This window comes from Netta rufina (genome assembly GCF_964035555.1).
Source record: "Netta rufina genome assembly, chromosome: 11".
NCBI lineage: Eukaryota > Metazoa > Chordata > Aves > Anseriformes > Anatidae > Netta > Netta rufina.
The window spans coordinates 3,101,047-3,121,337 of record NC_140134.1 but is presented as its reverse complement, the minus strand read 5'-3'; the positions used below and the strand labels follow the sequence as shown (position 1 = coordinate 3,121,337).

The 20,291-nt window shown below is 34.2% G+C and overlaps 1 protein-coding gene across 1 annotated transcript in view; it reads left to right on the top strand.

Moving 5' to 3' along the window:
* The window catches only part of MYO5C (myosin VC), a gene marked incomplete at its 3' end in the record, with an annotated part of 33,870 nt that extends 13,579 nt beyond the window's left edge, over nucleotides 1-20,291 (top strand). Inside the window, exons 17-41 of the mRNA XM_084293116.1 lie at nucleotides 1,278-1,364; nucleotides 1,469-1,580; nucleotides 2,861-3,072; nucleotides 4,288-4,453; nucleotides 4,818-4,964; nucleotides 5,596-5,760; nucleotides 5,943-6,036; nucleotides 6,640-6,703; nucleotides 7,890-8,070; nucleotides 8,610-8,703; nucleotides 9,529-9,592; nucleotides 9,705-9,785; nucleotides 10,155-10,335; nucleotides 11,452-11,545; nucleotides 12,279-12,330; nucleotides 12,551-12,716; nucleotides 12,972-13,059; nucleotides 13,773-13,871; nucleotides 14,579-14,733; nucleotides 15,965-16,054; nucleotides 17,359-17,509; nucleotides 17,929-18,211; nucleotides 19,156-19,330; nucleotides 19,799-19,879; nucleotides 20,139-20,291. Coding sequence (XP_084149242.1) covers nucleotides 1,278-1,364; nucleotides 1,469-1,580; nucleotides 2,861-3,072; nucleotides 4,288-4,453; nucleotides 4,818-4,964; nucleotides 5,596-5,760; nucleotides 5,943-6,036; nucleotides 6,640-6,703; nucleotides 7,890-8,070; nucleotides 8,610-8,703; nucleotides 9,529-9,592; nucleotides 9,705-9,785; nucleotides 10,155-10,335; nucleotides 11,452-11,545; nucleotides 12,279-12,330; nucleotides 12,551-12,716; nucleotides 12,972-13,059; nucleotides 13,773-13,871; nucleotides 14,579-14,733; nucleotides 15,965-16,054; nucleotides 17,359-17,509; nucleotides 17,929-18,211; nucleotides 19,156-19,330; nucleotides 19,799-19,879; nucleotides 20,139-20,291 — 3,235 coding nt within the window. The remainder of the gene's footprint in view (nucleotides 1-1,277; nucleotides 1,365-1,468; nucleotides 1,581-2,860; nucleotides 3,073-4,287; nucleotides 4,454-4,817; nucleotides 4,965-5,595; nucleotides 5,761-5,942; nucleotides 6,037-6,639; nucleotides 6,704-7,889; nucleotides 8,071-8,609; nucleotides 8,704-9,528; nucleotides 9,593-9,704; nucleotides 9,786-10,154; nucleotides 10,336-11,451; nucleotides 11,546-12,278; nucleotides 12,331-12,550; nucleotides 12,717-12,971; nucleotides 13,060-13,772; nucleotides 13,872-14,578; nucleotides 14,734-15,964; nucleotides 16,055-17,358; nucleotides 17,510-17,928; nucleotides 18,212-19,155; nucleotides 19,331-19,798; nucleotides 19,880-20,138) is intronic.

The window sequence follows — 20,291 nt, the reverse complement described above, 5'->3', positions numbered from 1 at the left end:
GTTTTTTATTTTCAAGATAACTGAAATAAAAAAAAATCTTACAAAAATAGTAGTAATTCAGTAATAATTGTTAATATCTTATAAATTCCTTATTATGATGAAGATCTTCAAGTTAGATATTAATGTTTGTGCATTTGTCATAACATTTAGGGGAAAAGGTTGTCTTACCTTTTAAACTGATAGATATTTTCTATACTTGTTATTTCTGTGTAGTATGGACTAGTATCCCTTCATATTTAGGGAATAAAAGCCACTGCCGTTTTTTTATGATCTTCACTTATGTCCACAGAAATATTTATAACATTAGAAGTCAGAAAAGCCAAACGAAAGTTTATTTCATTTTACTCTTATAATACAGTCATGCATGCTCGATAGTTGTGTTTGCATAATTCCTGTGTCTAGTTGATAACCACCAACTCAGTAGGAGTTAGTGGGAGTAAGTAGGAGTTGGCCTTGATGCAGCTATTGGTTTGTTTTGTGGAAGCTCTTTAGTTTCAGGTATACAGCTTTCCATTGAAAGGTAACATACTGACAAATGAAATATACGCCTTTGTCATAACTGAGAAAGAGGCAAACATTGCTGTGTTTCTAATTGAATTTTTATTAGTATTAGCTCATTTTCTTGGAGCCAGACAAAATCTCTCCGTGCAAAACATAACAACTTTCACTATCCCTGTGCTGAGACCTGATTGTTCTGTGTATTAGCAGTGAGGAGGAAAACAGCTTTGATAATGTAAAACTATGTGTGAATTAGACCACAAAAACATACTGTAAGTTTATGAAAGTACAACACAGTCTTCTGTGAGCCACAGGCATCTCTTTGCTAGTACTGGATCGGCACTAGCTTAGTGCTTTGTGGGCCTAGCAACTCTGGTCCAGAACTGGAAAGGGCCTTTCCATGCCTTTTGTTAGAAATTTTAAACCAAGGTATTCTTGAGTAAAATTTCTTGGTGTGATAAAGAATACCTAGAGAGAGTTACTTCCCAATAGATTGCTGAGAGAATTTATTTCTGTGTTGTTTTTTTGTTTTGTTTTGTTTTGTTTTATCCTAAGCACAATTGCCTTTTGCTGATAGGAGCTTCTTGAGGAACAAAAAGAAAAGCCAGATACTTTTTTTTTTTTTTTTTTTTTGTATGGGATAAGGAGTAAGTCACTATATATATAAAAAAAGGGGAGCCCTGTGTCCTATGAGCAGAAATAGAATTCCAGCTAGTAGAATTGTTTTCATTATTATGTCAAGCTCAGCAAAAATGTAAAACATAACTTTGCTTTTTTAGGTTTGACTCAAAAAGGGTGGCTCAGCAACTGCGAGCATGTGGTGTTTTAGAAACTATTCGAATTAGTGCACAGAGCTATCCATCCAGGTAGGTATAGCAGTTGGTCTCCATAAGTCAAAAAAATAACCAAAAACCCACACTACCTTTTTTTAAAAAAACAAATTGCATTTTGCTACCTTTTTATTTTCCAGGTGGACTTACATTGAGTTTTTCAGCCGTTACAGCATTCTTATGACACAGCGAGAACTGTCTTTAAATGATAAGAAGCAGATTTGCAAGATTGTTTTGCAGCGGCTAATCCAGGTTAGTATGTGTGCACTGTTCCATTATGCATTGTAGCATCTGCTGTTAATTAAAGGTCTCTTTTCCCAAGCGTAGTACAGGAACTTAAACGGGAATAACACACTTACGTTATTACTATCTTTCTTGATTTAGTGTGTAGAACATAGGCTTGCAAGTCTATGACCTCATGAGTCATGATGTGACCATAGGCAGATGATTTCATCTCTCTGTGCTTAATATCTTCATTTTTTAAATGACAGATACTCTACCTATATCTGCAAGTTAGTAAGTAGTAAATGATTTGCATTTACCAGTACTAGAACTTTATGCACACAACGGTGTTACACAGCATACTGAAGAACTGTTCTAAAAAAGTGCTATTTTGCATGTTGTGTGTTGAAACCAAAACACTTTCCCAACAGAGTATTTGACAGGGCCTTTGTAAACAGGTTAAGCAAGTTGTGTTTACTGTTCGGTTTACTGTAATGTGTTTTTTATTTTCCCCACCAATATAGAACTGAAAACCCTGGGTCCTCTTGCTTGTAGTTTTAGAAATACCTGATTGCTTTTTGTGTTTTGAGCGTCCTTGAATATGTATATATTTTTTTCCATTCCTCTGTCATGTCTCTACAACACAGAGCTATATATTAGCATTTATTCACTACCTTCCATCTCAGAAGTGTCTGCAGTTCAATAATTTGTAGGTTTTGGGGAACACCAAGAATAAGCAGAGGCCATCACTTCACTGACAAGGCACAATTGCATAATTCCTGTTTTTTAGACAAGTCTGTATTGATGACACAGGTCCAAGTCAAGCCAGTGATTCAAGTCAGTATGTCAGAACTGAGTTGTAATTCAGGGATGTACAAAACCAAACACTGGTGTACTTGCAGCCTAGCTCCAGCAGAGTCCAAGAGTGAGAGCCTGAGCATAAAAGCTGCTTCTTCCTTGAGCTTTTGCTCTGAGAGCTCACAGATTCAAGGCTAGATGTGCACCCAAAGGTAGCTTTAAGTCCAAGGAACCGAATTCCTCTGAAAGGGATGAAGACATTGCTTTCAAGACCTTAATGATAAGTCCAGACCCTCCTTTTAATTTGATCCTTTTAATCTGTTTATTTCCTGCTTTCTGGCTTTCCCCTCTGTCATATACTCTTGTATGTAATGAAGACAGAGAGGATATTCGTATTTGGCAAGATCGCGTCATTTCAGAATAGGTTGGTTAAAGTGACGATTTATAAAAGGAATAGAGTGTTTGGTCTACAATAACAGAATAAAAAATTAATATATCGTTTTCTTTTTCAGGATCCTAACCAGTATCAGTTTGGGAGAACAAAAATTTTCTTCAGAGCAGGACAGGTTGCTTACTTAGAAAAGCTACGATCAGATAAACTGAGACATGCATGCATCATGATCCAAAAGAGCGTTCGAGGCTGGCTGCAACGGAAGAAATTTCTTCGCATAAAACAAGCAGCTGTTACAATACAGCAGTATTTCCGTGGGCAGCGGACTGTACGGTATTTTTGGCTGATAAATTAGCTTGTTTTCAGGGCATGCCTGAAGGGATCTAGAAGGTCAAACTCATACCCAGCACTAATTTGGAAGTGTAATTTTTACGTAAGAATAATCCGGATTGTATTTTTATCCTCTTTATTGTAATGATGTACTTGAAAAAGTTCAGGTTGTTTGGCTGATGAGAAGAAAGGCAATTTAGCAGATTTCAAATGTCTGCCAGGTTCCTGAGAGGTCTGTCTACCTGTGAGGAGCTTAGTCTTTAACTAGTGATATGTGACCCAGTAGTTGGCTTAGGGTTACTGCTTAGCTTTAGAGCCAGAGAAGAAATCAGGAAGCAGAAAGGAAAATCAGCTTGCAAGGATCTACAAATTAGTTTGTGCAAATTATTAAGAGGCATTGTGCAGCCAAGAAATAGTACGAGTCATTCAAAAAGCAGATGGAGGAGGGAGATGGCTGTATCTAGCCTTTGAAATTTTCAGAAAGACACCATCAGAAAATTGCTTGTGAAAAAAGACATGAAAGTTTGTGGGCTGCTCCCCCTACTCCATTTTCATTGAAGAAAAAGCTGTGTTTTAGGTGGTGGATGCCTGTTGTCAGTATCTTCTGCTTCTAGAAACTATCACCCTGAAGTAAGCCAGTGCTATGTGAGTTTACTGAGCTTTAGTAAGCTGCATGTTCTGTTTTCTGTGCATGTGGCCTGTAAGGAGGACACCCCAGCCATTGTAGCTATCAGCTCACATGAAATCCAGAAAAAAACAAACATATACAAGACTCTCAAATTGCTGTTGGAATCTTCTCCCCCAGTTCAGGGTTTAATTAGCACCCAGCAGTTACGAGCTGGGATTGACCATGGCACTTGAGTTGAGATCTGGCCATATGTAGTATGGAAAAGTGGTAACTTTTCCTTCCAGGAGCAACCTAAATGGAACAAGATACTAAGTAAATACACCCACCTCCTTTAGGGGACCCTTCATTGTTTTGGTCCCAATTGCACCTCCATCTTATACTTGGTTGATACAACTTTGCTTTTGTTAGTATAAACTGGTTGCATTGCAACTGTTGTCATGGAAGTAAGACTAAAATCTGTGTGTTTCACTAAAAGGAAATAGTTCTACATGATATTCACTGCCAACCAAACTATTTTTGTGTGATTTGTCTGGCTGAGGGAATGAGCATGAGAAATCAAATGTGATCTAAGTGATCTTTGTCTTTTGAAGGCAAGCCATAACTGCAAGAGCTCTGAAGCAAACATGGGCAGCTATAATTATTCAGAAATATTGCCGAGGTTACCTGGTCCGTAAACTTTGCCAGCTCATCCATGTGGCTGCTGTAACAATTCAAGCTTTTACAAGAGGATTTCTAGCAAGAAAAAAATACCGGAAGGTACAGCCTGTTAAAAATTCTTATTTCAGTAGCTGGAAACAGCTACTGATCTATAAGAAAGATGGAGACAAGGGCAGTGATCCCTATTACTTTACCTTTTGCATGTCTGGTACTCATATCTTCTATTCTTTTTCTATACATTTTCTGTAAAAGTATCGTTACACAGTAGTTTAGATATAATCTCTGAACTGCTAAGAGTTCTTAAGAACTAAGAGTCTGGTTTCTGTGTGTGCAGTCTGAATATTTTAGTACTTTGATACCTCTGACAGAAGCATAGAAATGTGTGTAGATTCACAGAACACTTTACTTGATGCTGATTGAGCCACAGATAATTACAGACATATGTAAATGTTTTCTTTTAAAGATGCTTGAAGAACACAAGGCTGTGATCCTTCAGAAATATGCCCGTGCATGGCTTGCCAGGCGCAGATTTCAGAATATTCGGCGGTTTGTATCAAATATCCAGCTTTCATACAGAGTTCAGCGACTGCAGAAAAAGATAGAAGAACAGGTGAGGAACACCAGTCAGTTTATGATTTCTACTGTCTTTTTGTCATATCTATTTGTTAACTAGAGACTTCTGTGAATTATGATATCCATAGTTTTCTTTACAAGACATGGAAATACAGTGGGAATATTGTAAGGGATATAATCCCTTATTATCTAATAATATATATTATTTTTCATTATAATCTTGTAGTTATTAGTAAATATTATGATCCAATAACTGCTCTGGATCATTATATTTAATAACTTTGGGGTATCCTGTATTATGTTCCTTTCATGGCTTATTTTTGAGTCATACCAGTCCAATTATCTTTAAGATAGTAGCTTTAACCTAGTTGGTGCAAACAATCTGTTTTTGAAATAATCACAATTGACCTGGAATCATGAGCAGAAATAGGTCAGATGCGTCTTCCACAGCTGAGGAGTGGCAAAGCACAGATTGTACTGCCAACGAGTTGCTTGAAAGTAATTCTCTTCGGCCATGAGGAGTTCTACACAAAAATAAGTTTGATTATTGAAGTATAGAGCTGATTTCTGCCAGTAATTTTTTAGGGAAGTATACTAAGAGACAATGCTATTAAACAGTTTCAAGTGTGATTTCTTTTGTTTTATTTTACCTGTCTTGCTCAACGTAGAGTAGAGAAAATCATGGCTTGTTGGAACGATTGACCAATCTGGCTTCAACTCATATGAATGACTTGGATACAATTCAGAAACTTGAATTAGAGCTTGAAAAGTTAACTGCTCAAAAGAGAACATATGAGGAGAAAGGGAAAAAATATAAAGAGGACAGTGAACAGGTACAATTTCCTTACTTTTTTTGGTGCTTATATTTTAGTTGAAAAATTGTTCATTGCTGGATTTATCAAATGCATGATTCTGAGTGTTGCTAAGTAAGTTCAATTTTTGTGGGGTGATGAGGAAGGATGAAGTTTGTATATACTTCTTAATTGTATCTTTTGCTTATTTTTTGTGTGTACAGAAAATCTTCAAACTTGAAAATCAGAATAAAGAATTACGAGAACAGAAAGAGACCTTAGAAATAAAGCTTCAAGAAAAAACTGAGGAAATGAAAGGTACAATAATTAACAGGAGTTTTAAAGGAGCAGGTGAAAGTTGTAAAGTCAGTTTTACAGCAAATGTAAATGTGTGTATATATATATATGTATATATATATATAAAAATTCTGAATTTACAGAAAATTGAAAGTTGGCTCTAATCTTCTCTTCTTTGAAGCTACTTTAGAATGTGTAGGGCAAATGCTTTTAGTGTAATAATTAAATGAAATTTGTTCTTTGAGTAGCAAAAGCTCTGCTCTTACTGCAATTCCTATCTTAGAGATAGCATGTGCATTCCTTTAAAGTGTCTCTTTGTCCTTCATTCCTTTAATATAATGTTTTTAAGAATTTAGCTTTGAAGGATTCAAGCAACACATGATATTAAGTAAACTTTAGAGGAATAAAATTTTGGTGCTTCAGAACTGTTCTGTAGCATTATTTATCAAGTTTACTGTTATAATTCTTGACATTTTAGATAATTTCTGTATAAAAATAGTTTAAAATATATTAAAGATTGCTTATTAAAGCAAACAAAAAAAACTTCTCATTTTGATAACACTGTTTTAATAAATACACTTAATTGCGTGAAGGTCTTTGAAATACTGCAATATTTTTTGACAGAGAAAATGGATGCCCTCACGAAGCAACTCTTCGATGATATACAAAAAGAAGAAAGTCAGAGAATGTATGGAATCTGAACTCAATTTTTTTGAAACATCCATTTTTTTTCTTTCTCTGCCTTTCTTTTTCCTGCTTTAAATATAATCACATCACTTACGAATCTGTTAGTATTCTTGAACAGTAATGCTAGTACTGAAGTTCTTTATGTACTTAGTTGAAGAAGAGCACATGATTGTGGGTCAGTCACATGCAGAAAATTATACTGCAGACTTAAGACTTCTTGTTTTTGCAGTTTCCTGTCTTTTCATGTATCTTCGAAAATTAAAAGGAGCCCTTGATAATGATGGTGTTTTTGGATATCCTCAGTATTCAGACATTTAGAAAGGCAGCTGATGGCCATACCAGTCATATTTCCTGTGAAGTAATTGTTAAACAGCAGAACTGAAAGATTCAATGTGAAGGAAAGGCAGGAATTTTAAATATTTTAGGTTAAAAATATAGGGGAAAAACTTTTTTCCCCTTTGCTGTACTCTTTGCAGGTTTAAACATATTTTTAGCAATGTAGTATGACATTCTCAGATCAAAAAAATATTACTGTTTTTATGGAAGAGTTTTACAATAACTCTTTACCAATATATGACAGAGAACCATAGGTACCAAAGAAATTCTGTCCTCTGAAATTTGAAGAGTGCACTGAATCTGTTTCTGAGGCTCGGAAGCTGTGTTCTGCTTCAGTTCAGTCTGATATTAGTTACAATAGACTTCAGAGTATAATAAGAGAACTTTTTTTGGGGGGTTCTGCTTTCCCCATTAACAGTATTATGTTGGAAGCCAGTCCATTCCAGCAGGTGCCAGTAGAAAGTGCCAAGATTCTTCCATTGTGTTACTGAGAAGGACATGGGGCTTTCTGCTGCTATGTCCTTCTTCAGTGTGCCTATGTAAATGTAGCAGAGAGTTGTTTAAGTAGGCAAAGAGTTAGAGAATTAGCCTTTAAGTGGAAAAGTTCGGTTCTGTCTTGAATACAGTCCCAATACCTGACTAGGATGTAGGGAAATACAGGGACATTCTTATCTCATTATCATTCATTTTGTAGGTTCATTCTAAGGATGTAGGGTAGCATTTTCAAGCAATTACAGTTCATTTAAGCTTTCTTGACTGAAATATGCCCTTCAAATTAAAAGAAAAACACAGTCCCCTCTTTCACTTCTAAGTTCAGGAAAAGAAAAACATCTTTTCATTGTCTTGTTTAGGATACTTGAGAAAAAAATCCAAAATCAGAAACATGATTATGAAAAGGAGATTGAATTGCTCAAGGGAGAAATTAAGGTTCTCAAAGAAGAAAAATCTCAGCTACAGCAACAAATTCAGCAAGAAATTATCGTTCAGGATGGCCTGAAAATAGAAGTAGGGCAACTTACAAAACAAACGCAGGTAAAGTATGACACAATGAATTTTGGAGTCTTTTCAGGATAAAGCAAGTAGACAATACGGATGTTTTATTTATAGATTATTTTCATTGTTTGTCCTCAAGAATATTTTGGAACAAATAGTAATTAATAAGATGTATTTTATAAATAACTATGTTGTATCATTTTCGTGTAGTACTCAATAGAAGTTATTGCTCACAAAAAGAAATGCATGTTTTCAAGAGTATGACTAATTGTGCATGAATATGGATTTTAATGTGTGGAGCTTTTTTCTTCCTTTTCCCAAAAAGGGGTTTGTTTCTCAGGTTTGTTTTTCATAAATGTAATTTCTAATTTTTTTCCTATGACTCAATTCCATGACAAATACATACTTTTTCACTACATCATGTTTTGTTCTGCTAAGAAACGGACGCTTTAAACAACACATTTTAAGCCTTCTAGCATATGAACTTGTTCATATTAATAATTATCTTTATGAATTAACTGATACATAGCCCTTGTCATTCACTTTCTGTCTCATTCTGTAATTTGTGTCTGATTAAGAAAATACCCGAGTTGCAAAAGGAAATTGAACTGCTGCAGACACAAAAATTGGATGTTGAAAAGCAGGCCCAGTCACAGAAGCGGGAAATGAGGGGTAAGCTACACATTAGATAATTCAGGGAACTTCCCAAGCATGATGTGAACCAAGCCAGTTTAAATTGTTTTTTTTTTTCTTTGTTTGCTAGGATTGAAAAAATAATAATAATTAAAAAAAAATCTTTCTCGTTCCAGAGTGATTTAATTCAATTCACAGCTTTACTTGCATGGGGTAAAACAAAAACCATGTGAGTTTTATGAAGTAATCATTGAGTACCAAGAAACTGATTTCAAATTTTTCTTCTTTTTGTTTAAAAATTAATAATAGTAGTTTAAAATTTACTTAGAATTTTAAAAGAATATCATAGTGACCCAAGAATATGGAAATATACGTTATTTGGCCTTCATTCAGCCTGTTGTTAGCCTCAGGTTTCATAACTGTCTGATACGTTTAAATAACTTGCTGAACTGGGGTCTCTTTGAGAAAAGGTACCTAATAAGAGCACTGCTGTTGTTCACTTTGTACAATGCTAAGAAAGTGTCTTATAGGGCAAACCTGTATCTGCAGCATTTAATGTGTTAGGCTAGCACAAGAAGACAATCTGTATAACTGCAGCAGTTGTCTAGATCTAGAACAGAAAGATGGAACTTTACAGTGAAAGTTTGATGTGTTTTAAAAAAGCAAACAAAAAACAATATTAATAGTGTACTTTAGTACACTCATATACCTCATCATATTCTGGTAGTAAATATTTACTTAGTACCAGGAAAGAACCTTACAGATTCGGGAAGAGATTGGTTTGATTTTTATAATGATAACTTAATTGGAAATATGAGAATGAAATTATTCATATGATAAACTTTTTTTTTTTTTTTTTTCCAGAAAAGATGTCGGAAGTTACAAAACAGCTTCTGGAAAGTTACGATTTTGAAGATGTAAGAAGCAGGTAATTTTGTTCTGAGGTCTCTTTTTAAAAAAATAAAAGTATATGTATATGTATATATATAAGGAATGCATTTTGTTTACCTGCACAGTAACAATACAGCCTTGTATTCTAGACTGTCTACGGAGGATTTGGAACACTTAAATGAGGATGGAGAATTGTGGTTTGCTTACGAGGGCTTGAAAAAAGCTACGAGGTTAGTCCAGTTCTTCAATGTTTTTCATAACTCCAAGCTGTGATCTAGAAGATAAACAGATAAGTGAGTAATTGATTTGGCAGTGTGATTCTGAACACCTGTTTAATAAATTAACCAACACTATGTTATATGATTGACTGAGTAGCTTTAACTCACTTTTAACTAATTCACTAAGTCAGTGAAATGTGTGCATGTTTTCAGTCTGGGAAATGTTTCCTTAGAGGTATCACACATACCTTCAAATTCTTTTAATGCCCAGGTAATGCAATGACATATCTGCATGTAGAACACTTTTTTCACTTTGTATGAAACTTAACCCATTACATTGAGGTCATTACCACATCAGCAATTTTTTTTTTTTTTTAATAGAGTATTGGAAAGTCACTTCCAGTCTCAGAAAGAAATCTATGAAAAGGAGATCGAAGGTTTGAATTTCAAAGTTGAACATCTTAGCCAAGATATTAATCATCTACAAAAATTATTTCGAGAGGAAAATGACATAAATGATGGTATTCGACTTGAAGTTAGCAGGCTAACTTCAGAAAACATGGTAAGTGTAGTAAAGCCAAAGTATCTTACTGTTACTTAGTAGTTCAACCCAAAAAAGTTTGTGTCACAGAGCCCTCAAAATCTTGAAGTCATGTCCTTCATTCACAAGGTTCAAACAGTTGTGGCCATCTAAGATTGCACATCCATACAGGCTTTTTCGCTGCATGCAAGGATAACATGTTAGAATGCAGCTAAAGTTATTGTCTAAGTGTACAGCTTGTTGGGGCAGCCTCACAGAGACCTTTTTTTCTAACCCCCCCCCCCCCCTTTTTTTTTTACATAAACCTGATTATGTTATTTTAATCACAGATTGGCAAAATACTGTTTTACAAACTCTGACTTTGGCAACCCACAACCAGCTTCAGATTTGTATTATACTTGAGGTGTTCAAATTTAGAATTTAGTTTTTCTCCCCCTGTAGTCAAAGGGCAGAAACTAGCATCTTTTGATCTGAAGCCTCTTTAAAGCTGTCGCTGTCTCTCAGCTTGAAAAGTTCTGTGATTTGGTTGTCAATTAAAAAACAGATGCCTGAGGCACTAGATTATGCAGTTTTGAGGTACTCTCCACCAGGGGGCAGCTAACCATATAACGTCGCTAATACATTGCAGGCAGGACTTAAAAAATTTTAACTGGTTATTAGTACTGTGTAAAAACCTATCTAACATCAAGTGCTATCCTACTAGAAGACCATATATACTGTATCATTTTTTCTGCTAAGTGAAGTATAGCTCTAGAAATATTTTCAAAACAAACTTCATAAATTGAAAACACAACAAAAAGTAACTAATAACATTATTTCTTAAAAATGATAACGTACTGATCTTTTTCCAAAGTTAACCAAGCTAGGAAAGTTAATTGTCTAATTTCCTTTAAAATACAGAATATAAGAATAGTAGTATTGGGTCAGTCCAAATATTTGTTAGCTCCCTAATTTTTAAAGAGTGTCTGGCAGCAGATGCCTCCAGAAAAGTTATGTAATTCAGGCAAGTACTCTCCCACAGTTGTCTTCCCAGTCTTTACCTATTTGCAGTTGAAGGTCTTCTGATGTCATAGGCAACATTACAGATGTTTCAAAATGAACATGCTGAGATATGCAAGTGTCCTTTTTCTCTAAAAGGTGATTCCAGATCTCAAACAGCAAGTTTCTGAACTTGAAAATCAAAAATTAGATCTTGAAAACCGTCTTCAAGAACAGACTATAAAGTTGAAAGGTAAAATACCATTGTGGTCATCGGTCTTATAGTTGAGAGGTACATAATGAATTTCCTAGACTTGAATGTGTAAAAGCTGAAGCAGCATTACTTCATTGCCTGATTACTTACTTAAGTGCCAGTAAAATGTAAAAAACACCATGAAAGAAGTGCTGTATAGTTTATAGCTCTGTTATTAAACAAAAATATATGCAAATATGTGCACTTCTTTCATTTTTGAACTTTTTTGTCATTTAGTTCTGTGGTTTGGATGTATGGAAGTATACTCAGCAGGGCTAAGAATATATGAAACAAAGTATGCTCTTTGGAAACAGTCAAGAAGGAAAGATGATTTGGAACTTAAGTTGTACTCCATGAGGTGAAATTCAGAGGGTGTTGAAAAATTCAGAGTAGGAGATGGGGAAATGTTCGTGTTAAATTTGCTTGTTTGAAAGTACTTCTCTATTTAGGAGAGCATAAGTTGCTGTGGGTTCTGTGTCTCTAAGTGTAATGTCTTCCTTGGCAACTTATTTTTTAAAAATTTACAATTTGTTTGACTGTCAACTGTAAGAAGTTAATTATGTCAAAATCCCCTATCACATATAATCTTCTGTGTAGAATTTTTAAATATTTCTCTGCATTATGTGATGATATTAAATTTTGTTACAAAAAAAAAATGAGTGTAAGAAAAGATTTTACTAAATACAAGTACAGAACAGTAAGTAAATGTGATCTTATTTTCTTGTGTTGAAAGAGATGTCTAATCAGCTGCATCATGAGCCAGAAGGGGACAGAACACTAAGGAGGTAAATAGATTTATGTTTCCTTTTTTTTTTTTTTTATTTTATATTTTAATTTATGTAAGTGCTATAGGCTGGGCGTAACAATCACTTAAAATTGAAGTACACATCCAAAATAAGATTCACCTTGCAGCCTTGAAAACAGCTCATAGGTAATGGGCAAATATGATATGACTGTGCTTTAACAGAAGAACAGTAAAAGACAAAGCTTCCTGTCTGTTTCTAGAACAAATGAGGCACAGAATGAAATAAACATAAAAGCCAAAGAGAGATTGAATGTCATAACCCAAGAAATTGAAGGTCTGAGCAACGGTTTGAAGCAAGATGAAATCCATGATGAAGTAAAAAGCAAGATAAAGCAAGAAACAACTCGACTTACTGTGGAAAACATGGTGAGGAAATGAAATCCTCATTAAGAAACTGTACCTAAAATGCAAGATAAAAAGAAAGAAATCATGATTGTATGGTATGGGCAGCATGTTTTCTCAGTTCATTGGGGAGAAAAAAGGTAGAGAAGTTTCATTTTTCTTCCACTGAATATAAGTAAAAATACATTGTAATGGTTTTAATTGTGGCAATAGCATGTAGCAGTAGAAAGCATTTCTTTATTGTGATTTCTCTGAACTCACTGACTTTGATTATTACAGGATCTTGAAGAAAAACTAGACATGAAAGATAGAATAATTAAAAAATTGGAAGATCAGATCAAAACTCTTACCAAGACTATTGAAAAAGGTAAAATATTGTGTGACTATTAGTAGTAGTAGCTTTGGATGTTCAGCGTGTGTTGTAGAGGAGGTAGATTTACAAAACTGAAAAAAAAAAAAAGTAGGGTTTTGGGGTGGAGTTAGAAATTTAAAACCTCAGGAAAAAGTGCCAGGGAACCATCAACAGAAATTTTATAAAAGCTCCTTCCTGTATTTTTTTTTCCATCTAAATAATAGGCACATATGAGACCTAGAGTATATGATAAAGTTTAATTCAGAGGCATCATGTTCTGTCAATAAAAGTTAATACATATCCTCACATAAGCTGTCTCTGAGAATAGAATGTTAGTTCTGCATCAGATGAGTTTCTCCTGACATAGGTCTTCAGATGGCAGATAGTTACTGATATGAAGTTAGTTTGTACAAAATTCTTACATAGCAAGTAATTCTTCACTGTAGAATGCACTTCAAATGGATCCAGAAGTAACTAATGTAGATGTGTACCACTGCTATTTAATTGCCTTATTCATGTAAGTAATTCCACTGAATCCAGTGAAACTATTCACATGAATAATATAAATATTATTTAACTCAATGCTTGGAACTGTAAGCTAAAAACATTAATGTGAACAGAGCCTGTACTCTATTAAAGAGAAACTGCTTTTCTCCAGTAGTTTGTTCTAACATATGAATGATGACTGAGTCATTTATCTGCAGTTAACAGTGCTTTATGTTTGACAGTCAATGAAGTTCACGTGCCAACTTTGTCCAAAGAGTACATTGGAATGATGGAGTACAAAAAAGAGGATGAAGAAAGGATTGTTCAGAATCTGATCCTTGGTATTATAGTAACACTTCACTTAAGTAACATTTTATCAGTAGTCAGTGATTGTCAGTGTAGAAAAATACAACAAAAACTACAAGATGTTCTCATTTACGTTCAAAGTTGGCTTTATCCCTCTCTCTTACTACTATAACCACTTGGGGATGCTACATTGCTCTTTTTCTACTGCCAGTCATTTCAAATACAAAGAGCTTCATCTGTTTTGCAATCGTGTCTGACTTTTAAATTATTCTGACTGTCATCTTCCTTAGTATCTGTTCATTTATAAAGCTGTAAATCTCAGGAGCGATTTAGGGACTTGAGTTTACTTTCTAGTCATACAGGAAGTAATTTATTCCTAGCCATCCTAGTCATCATTCTGATCTTTAAGGTCCATTCCAACCCAAGCCGTTCTGTGATCTACTAACTTTTGTAAGTCATTGGTCATATATCCACATGAGATGTATTAATCTCATCTGTTTTTCTGTATCGTTCCTTTCACTAAAGGGAACTTTGCTTTCATATTTCTCTTGTAGGGGAATTCTGCCCTTTTTCTGAGTTACCTCACAATATCAGTCTTAGTGACAAACCAGATTTTTGCATTAGTTTGCAGTTAATAGTAAACTCAACAATGTTTCCATGCATTTGAGCTTGTCTTTCTCAGAATGACACTTTAAATCTTTTTATTTTTATATAATTATCCTGATCACTCTCCTCTACGCAGATTTAAAGCCACGTGGAGTTGTAGTTAATATGATACCTGGCCTTCCAGCTCACATCCTATTCATGTGTGTGAGGTATGCAGATTATCTGAATGATGCTGACATGCTGAAATCTTTCATAAATGTAACCATTGATGGTATCAAACAAGTTGTTAAGGTAGGAATTATGTTTGGCTGTATTGTACTTTTTGATTTTTATGTAAGGTTTATGAGATGCATGCACAATACCTGAGAAATGCTGACACTTTCATTTGCTAGTATTTCTATAATGAATAATTATTATTAGTGACACTTTTTTTCCTGTTAGTAGTAGTATGCATATAAAGTCTCCAGCTAAGGTTCCACTGTGCTGAGCACTGTAACACAGTAACATGTACTAACAGAGATTACCTTTATCTGAAAAGGTTGTTGGCAAAACCATTTAAAGTATTTTACATCAGAAAATGAGTAGCTAATTAGGTTTTAAGTGCAACTGTGCTTTCAGCACAGGTAAAAGTTGGATGGACAGAAATGAAGGTTAGTATATTTGTCAGTAGACAGGTTTGTTTTTTTCGTTTTTTTTTTTTGTTTGTTTGTTTGTTTGTTTGTTTGTTTTGTTTTTATTATTATTATTTTTTTAATTTTTAAAATCAGAGGGTTTTGTACTTCTGTTCTACTAGAATAACGTTTTCTTGGCATGTTATTTGGTACTTCAGCATTAGTACCTGAATGATTAAGGTTACTTTGCCAGCCAGTTTACAAAACCAAGATATATATAAGAATCATTCATCTGTTATCTCACCTACATTACAAATTCAGCTATGTGAATGCTTTATTATGGATTTAGAATGTAGTAAAACACCAGGCATGCTTGGTAACACAGGTGGGAATGGACCATGGCTTATGCAGTTGAATTTGTTATTTAAAGAATGCCTGTGGTTGGTTCACACGCACACACAAAAAATTATACAACAGTTTATCCATAAGAAAATGCTTGTGCATATTAGGCTAACAAAAATAAAATGTGTAGTTAGGATTGTGTTTATATGTAGTTCAGTTTCATTTCTATATACAGGCATTGTTCACACTTCTGCAGGAAGGCCTCCAGTACACCATCTCACTACACATAGAAATGTGTAAAACTACTTAAGACTAATGTATTTAGCGCCTCTCATATAAGAATTAACCAATGTTTAACAAATAAAAGAGGGGTCTTTTTTTCTGTATATACTTTAACCTAAAAAAAAAATAAATGATTTGTACAGTTAGCATGTTACAGATGCTGTTATGTTCCTTCTGCCTTAGATGTGTGCTATTATGCCAACTCTGTAGTAGTCTTAAGTTTCATCTTTGAAATTAAGCTAACTTAGTAAGACAATGCCATTATAAGTTTGCTCTGTCATTTTCAGGAAAATTCAGAAGATTTTGAGATGTTGTCCTTTTGGCTTTCCAATACGTACTATTTTCTTAACTGTTTGAAGCAATACAGTGGGGAAGAGGTAAGAGTGATTTCATCAAATCATTTCATTACTTTACTTCTGTCAGACTTTAGTTCAGTAAGCAAAATAAACAGAGATAATCAATAGATAGTTATTCACCAGGTCATCACTGTTCCTTCAAGATATTTTGATATTTATAATATTGCAATATTTGTATTGCTTTGCAGTGGTGATATATCTTACACAAATAATAAGACAGTATAGAATTACCTGATCCAGTGATCCCCAAAAAACATAAAAGTGCTTAAGTCAGTTAATTTCCTAACATGGAAACCGTTATGTAAATGAAACTCTATACATGAATTTAATGTGAGCTGGATTTCAGATGTCCAGCTGCATATATATAAAAGGGTTTAGTTGCTTTATAATTGTGACCACTTCAAACATTTGCTGCTACCATTATGAGCTAACTGAAGAAATTCTCTGGAAAGGAGCAATATAATACTCTTTTTTTGTCCCTGTATTTAACTTGCTTGTTTAAGTTAAATTTTATCCCGTGGTTCAAAATTGTTTTAAATTGCAAACTCTTAATATATTTTACTGCTAGGTTTTATTAACTTACATAGACTGAAGCAAAATTGCACAGGCACATCAGGATTAAAGCCAACAGGTGCCATAAAGCCTTGGAATCACAGTAACTGTGTACAACTGAGTACAACAGTACTCCCTCTTGTGGCTATATCGATAAAATCTAAAGAGCAATGAAGAATTTAAAACATTTAAATTCAATAAATAACAATCTTATAACATGTAATCTCAACAGTAGGGAGTGGTCTGAATCCAGAATTTTGTGTGTTGATCTGTGTTTGTAGTGAACACTCAAGAATTCACACAAGTTAGGATTCAGCCTAGATTTTTTGAAACAGAATTTTTATTCTGAAAAGTCCAAAAATTAGATCCCTTTGCAGCAATAAAGCATACATTATTAATTATCATTTTTAAGCATTTTTCAAGCAGAATTTAAACATCTGTTTTTTGTTTGTTTGTTTGTTTGTTTTTAATTAAATAGTTTGATTTCTGTTTATGTGATCAAGGAATTGCTGCAAAGTCCAACGAAATCTAGGCATGCCTTTCCTTTGGCGTTAGTATGCTTTTGAACAGAGTAAGCATGAGCATTAAATGGAATAATAAGTGCAAGGAGCCCAGAGCTAGATGCATCCATTGCAGTTAGCAGTCGATTTCACTCATTCTGAGACCATTTTGGCCAGAGACAGAATGGATTACTCTAATATATACGTTGGAATATAATACCAGTTTATAATGTCATGTGATTTCTGATAATTATATCTACAACTTAATTGTAGGAATTTATGAAGTCTAACACCCCACGTCAGAATAAGAACTGTTTGAAGCATTTTGATCTGTCAGAATATAGACAAATTCTTAGTGATTTGGCCATTCGTATATATCACCAATTCATTATTGTAATGGAGAACAACATTCAACCCATGATCGGTAAGACAGCAAAACTCCAAACACAGTTAAATCTAGTTTGTTAAGTACATGAATAAAGATTACACGTGGAGGGAAGGGATGGGACAGACTTCTTTCTTTCATTTATACGTGTGTACCTGCATGTGTGTTTCTGCACATATAAATTCCACTGTTACATCCCCACAGGGCTTGGAGAGACTTTTTCCTCTGAACAGTTTCCCTGTATGGTATAATGCTTTGAAACAGACCAGCCTTCTGCAGAAAGAATAGGGTTTTCAAAATTTTTGTGCTCCAGAATCCTTTGTCAGTATATTATTTTTCTTCTATCATTTAAATTTTAAAATATCTTAAAGTTATATTTAGTTGAAGAACTAAGTTAACGTAACGGAAAGGAGCCTTACGAGTGTTAGTCTTACCAGTTGTTTTTTATTGTATTTCAGTACCAGGCATGCTGGAATATGAAAGTCTCCAAGGAATTTCTGGCTTGAAACCTACAGGGTTCCGTAAACGTTCTTCTAGTATAGATGACACAGATACCTACACAATGACCTCTATCCTGCAACAACTCAGCTATTTTTATAGTACTATGTGCCAGAATGGCTTGGACTCTGAGCTTCTAAAGCAAGCAGTGAAGCAGCTTTTCTTTCTGATTGGAGCTGTTACCCTCAATAGTCTCTTCCTCCGCAAGGACATGTGCTCTTGTAGAAAAGGAATGCAGATAAGGTAAAGCCAGTAAACTTTCAGCAAGCAGTTGATTGAGAATGAATTTTTAAAATTTTAATGTAACCTAGTTCTTTATTATTAAGTCATTAGTTATTCTGTGACCATTCTGCTGGAAGTAGTCAACTGGTTTTTGGTTTTGTTTTGTTTTTTGTTTTTTAAACTCTTTTTAAAAAATAGATCTTTGCCTTTTAAGCTAAGCTTTCTCAACCTAAAACAATACAAATCATGCTGTCCATGGACATGTTGATTTCCATGTAGAAAAAGACAGAGAAAATGACAGTCTAGAGCTCAAAGTTGGTCCTGTGTTCAGTTTTCTTCCTATGCTTGTGGGCTCATGATGATGAATAGTATTTTTAATTCAAAACAGGTAGTGTCCCCTGTCTGGCAAATAGACAACAGCAAACTTGATTTTTTCAGGCTCTGCAGTGAGAAAAGCACTGAGACAGAGACATTAAGGATTCTTAGAAGTTAATAAAGAAAGCTTTAGGTCTTCAGTTATAACTCTGATTTGTAATGTGCAAAGATTGTTCTAATCTGTATAAACTCAGTTGTAAATCACTATTTTAAAGACATATAGTGCTATAACATATTTGCCGATGCCAGTATGTATTGGTATTTTTCTGTAACGAACGGCTAAACTAATAATTTGCTTTCTATTTTCCAACCTTTAAAAATAATAAAAAATAAATTAAATATATATATATATATATATATATATATATATATATATATATACAGGGGATTAAAATTAAAGATCAGCAGGCTGTTAATTGTCTGATTTTTATGATCTACAGGTATGTTTTGTTCTTTGTTTTTTAACTTAAACTGTATGAATATGAATATGAATATTGCATTAGAGAAACAAAGATTTTAGAAGTCTTTAATATAGCTTGATTGTTAGAGGGAGCCTGATGTTTCTGTTGTCTGTTCATGGTTTAACCCAGATGTAATATCAGCTATTTGGAAGAATGGCTTAAAGACAAGAATCTTCAAAGCAGTAATGCCAAAGAAACTTTAGAGCCTCTAGCTCAAGCAGCATGGCTCCTTCAGGTCAAAAAGATCACAGATGATGATGCCAAAGAAATATGTGAACACTGCACATCTCTTTCTACTGTGCAGGTAATGAACCATTTGTTTTATTCTGATACTGACTGCAGAATCTTGCCTATCTAAAATAATTTGTTGCAAAGAGCCATTGGCCTTTCATTTGATGAAAGTAGTATTCCTCATCATTCTGTGTCACCACTTGTTATATTGGATTTTTTAACCCCACATTCCTGATCATTAGCATTTTAACTGCTTCTTGGAGGAATATCTGTCTGCCTTGTTCCATCTCATTTTTTATTCCACAATGGATTTTTGTTTTATTTTGTCAGAGGCTTTTTTTGTTGTTTCCTTTAATCAGTTCAGCTTTCTCTACATCTTCTTGATCCTGCTGACATTCTTGGAAATGATTCATAGCAGTCATCATCTATGTAATAAATTATCAGGTTATCAGTCAAAATTATTGTAAAATTCCTACTGAAACTTCTTTTCCTCTGCTCACTTCTTGTGACATGCTAAAATAGTCTTTTGTAATTTGAGCAGATAGTTAAGATCCTCAACTCATACACTCCAATAGATGATTTTGAGAAAAGAGTGGCTCCATCATTTGTTCGTAAAGTACAGGTAAGAGCTACAACTACTCCCTTTCAAATTCAAGTTAAAAAGTACTTCATACACACTGGTTTTGATGCTACGTATTTATACTTGACCCTTATGTCAAATTATGACTAAGTTGCTCATCTTCTACACACTTGGAGTTGATCAAAAGAAGTCTCCTATATCTTACCTGAAACGGAAATGTGCAATGATAAGTAAACAATGTTAATGTTTTGGGTTTTATTTGTAATACAGTATTTTCTTACCCTTTCTGGTATGATTGCAGGCTATGCTAAACAATCGTGAGGACGTTCCACAGTTGATGCTCGATACCAAATATCTATTTCAAGTGACGTTTCCTTTCACTCCCTCTCCACATGCCTTGGAAATGATACAAGTCCCCAGCAGTTTCAAACTTGGCTTTCTCACAAGGGTGTAA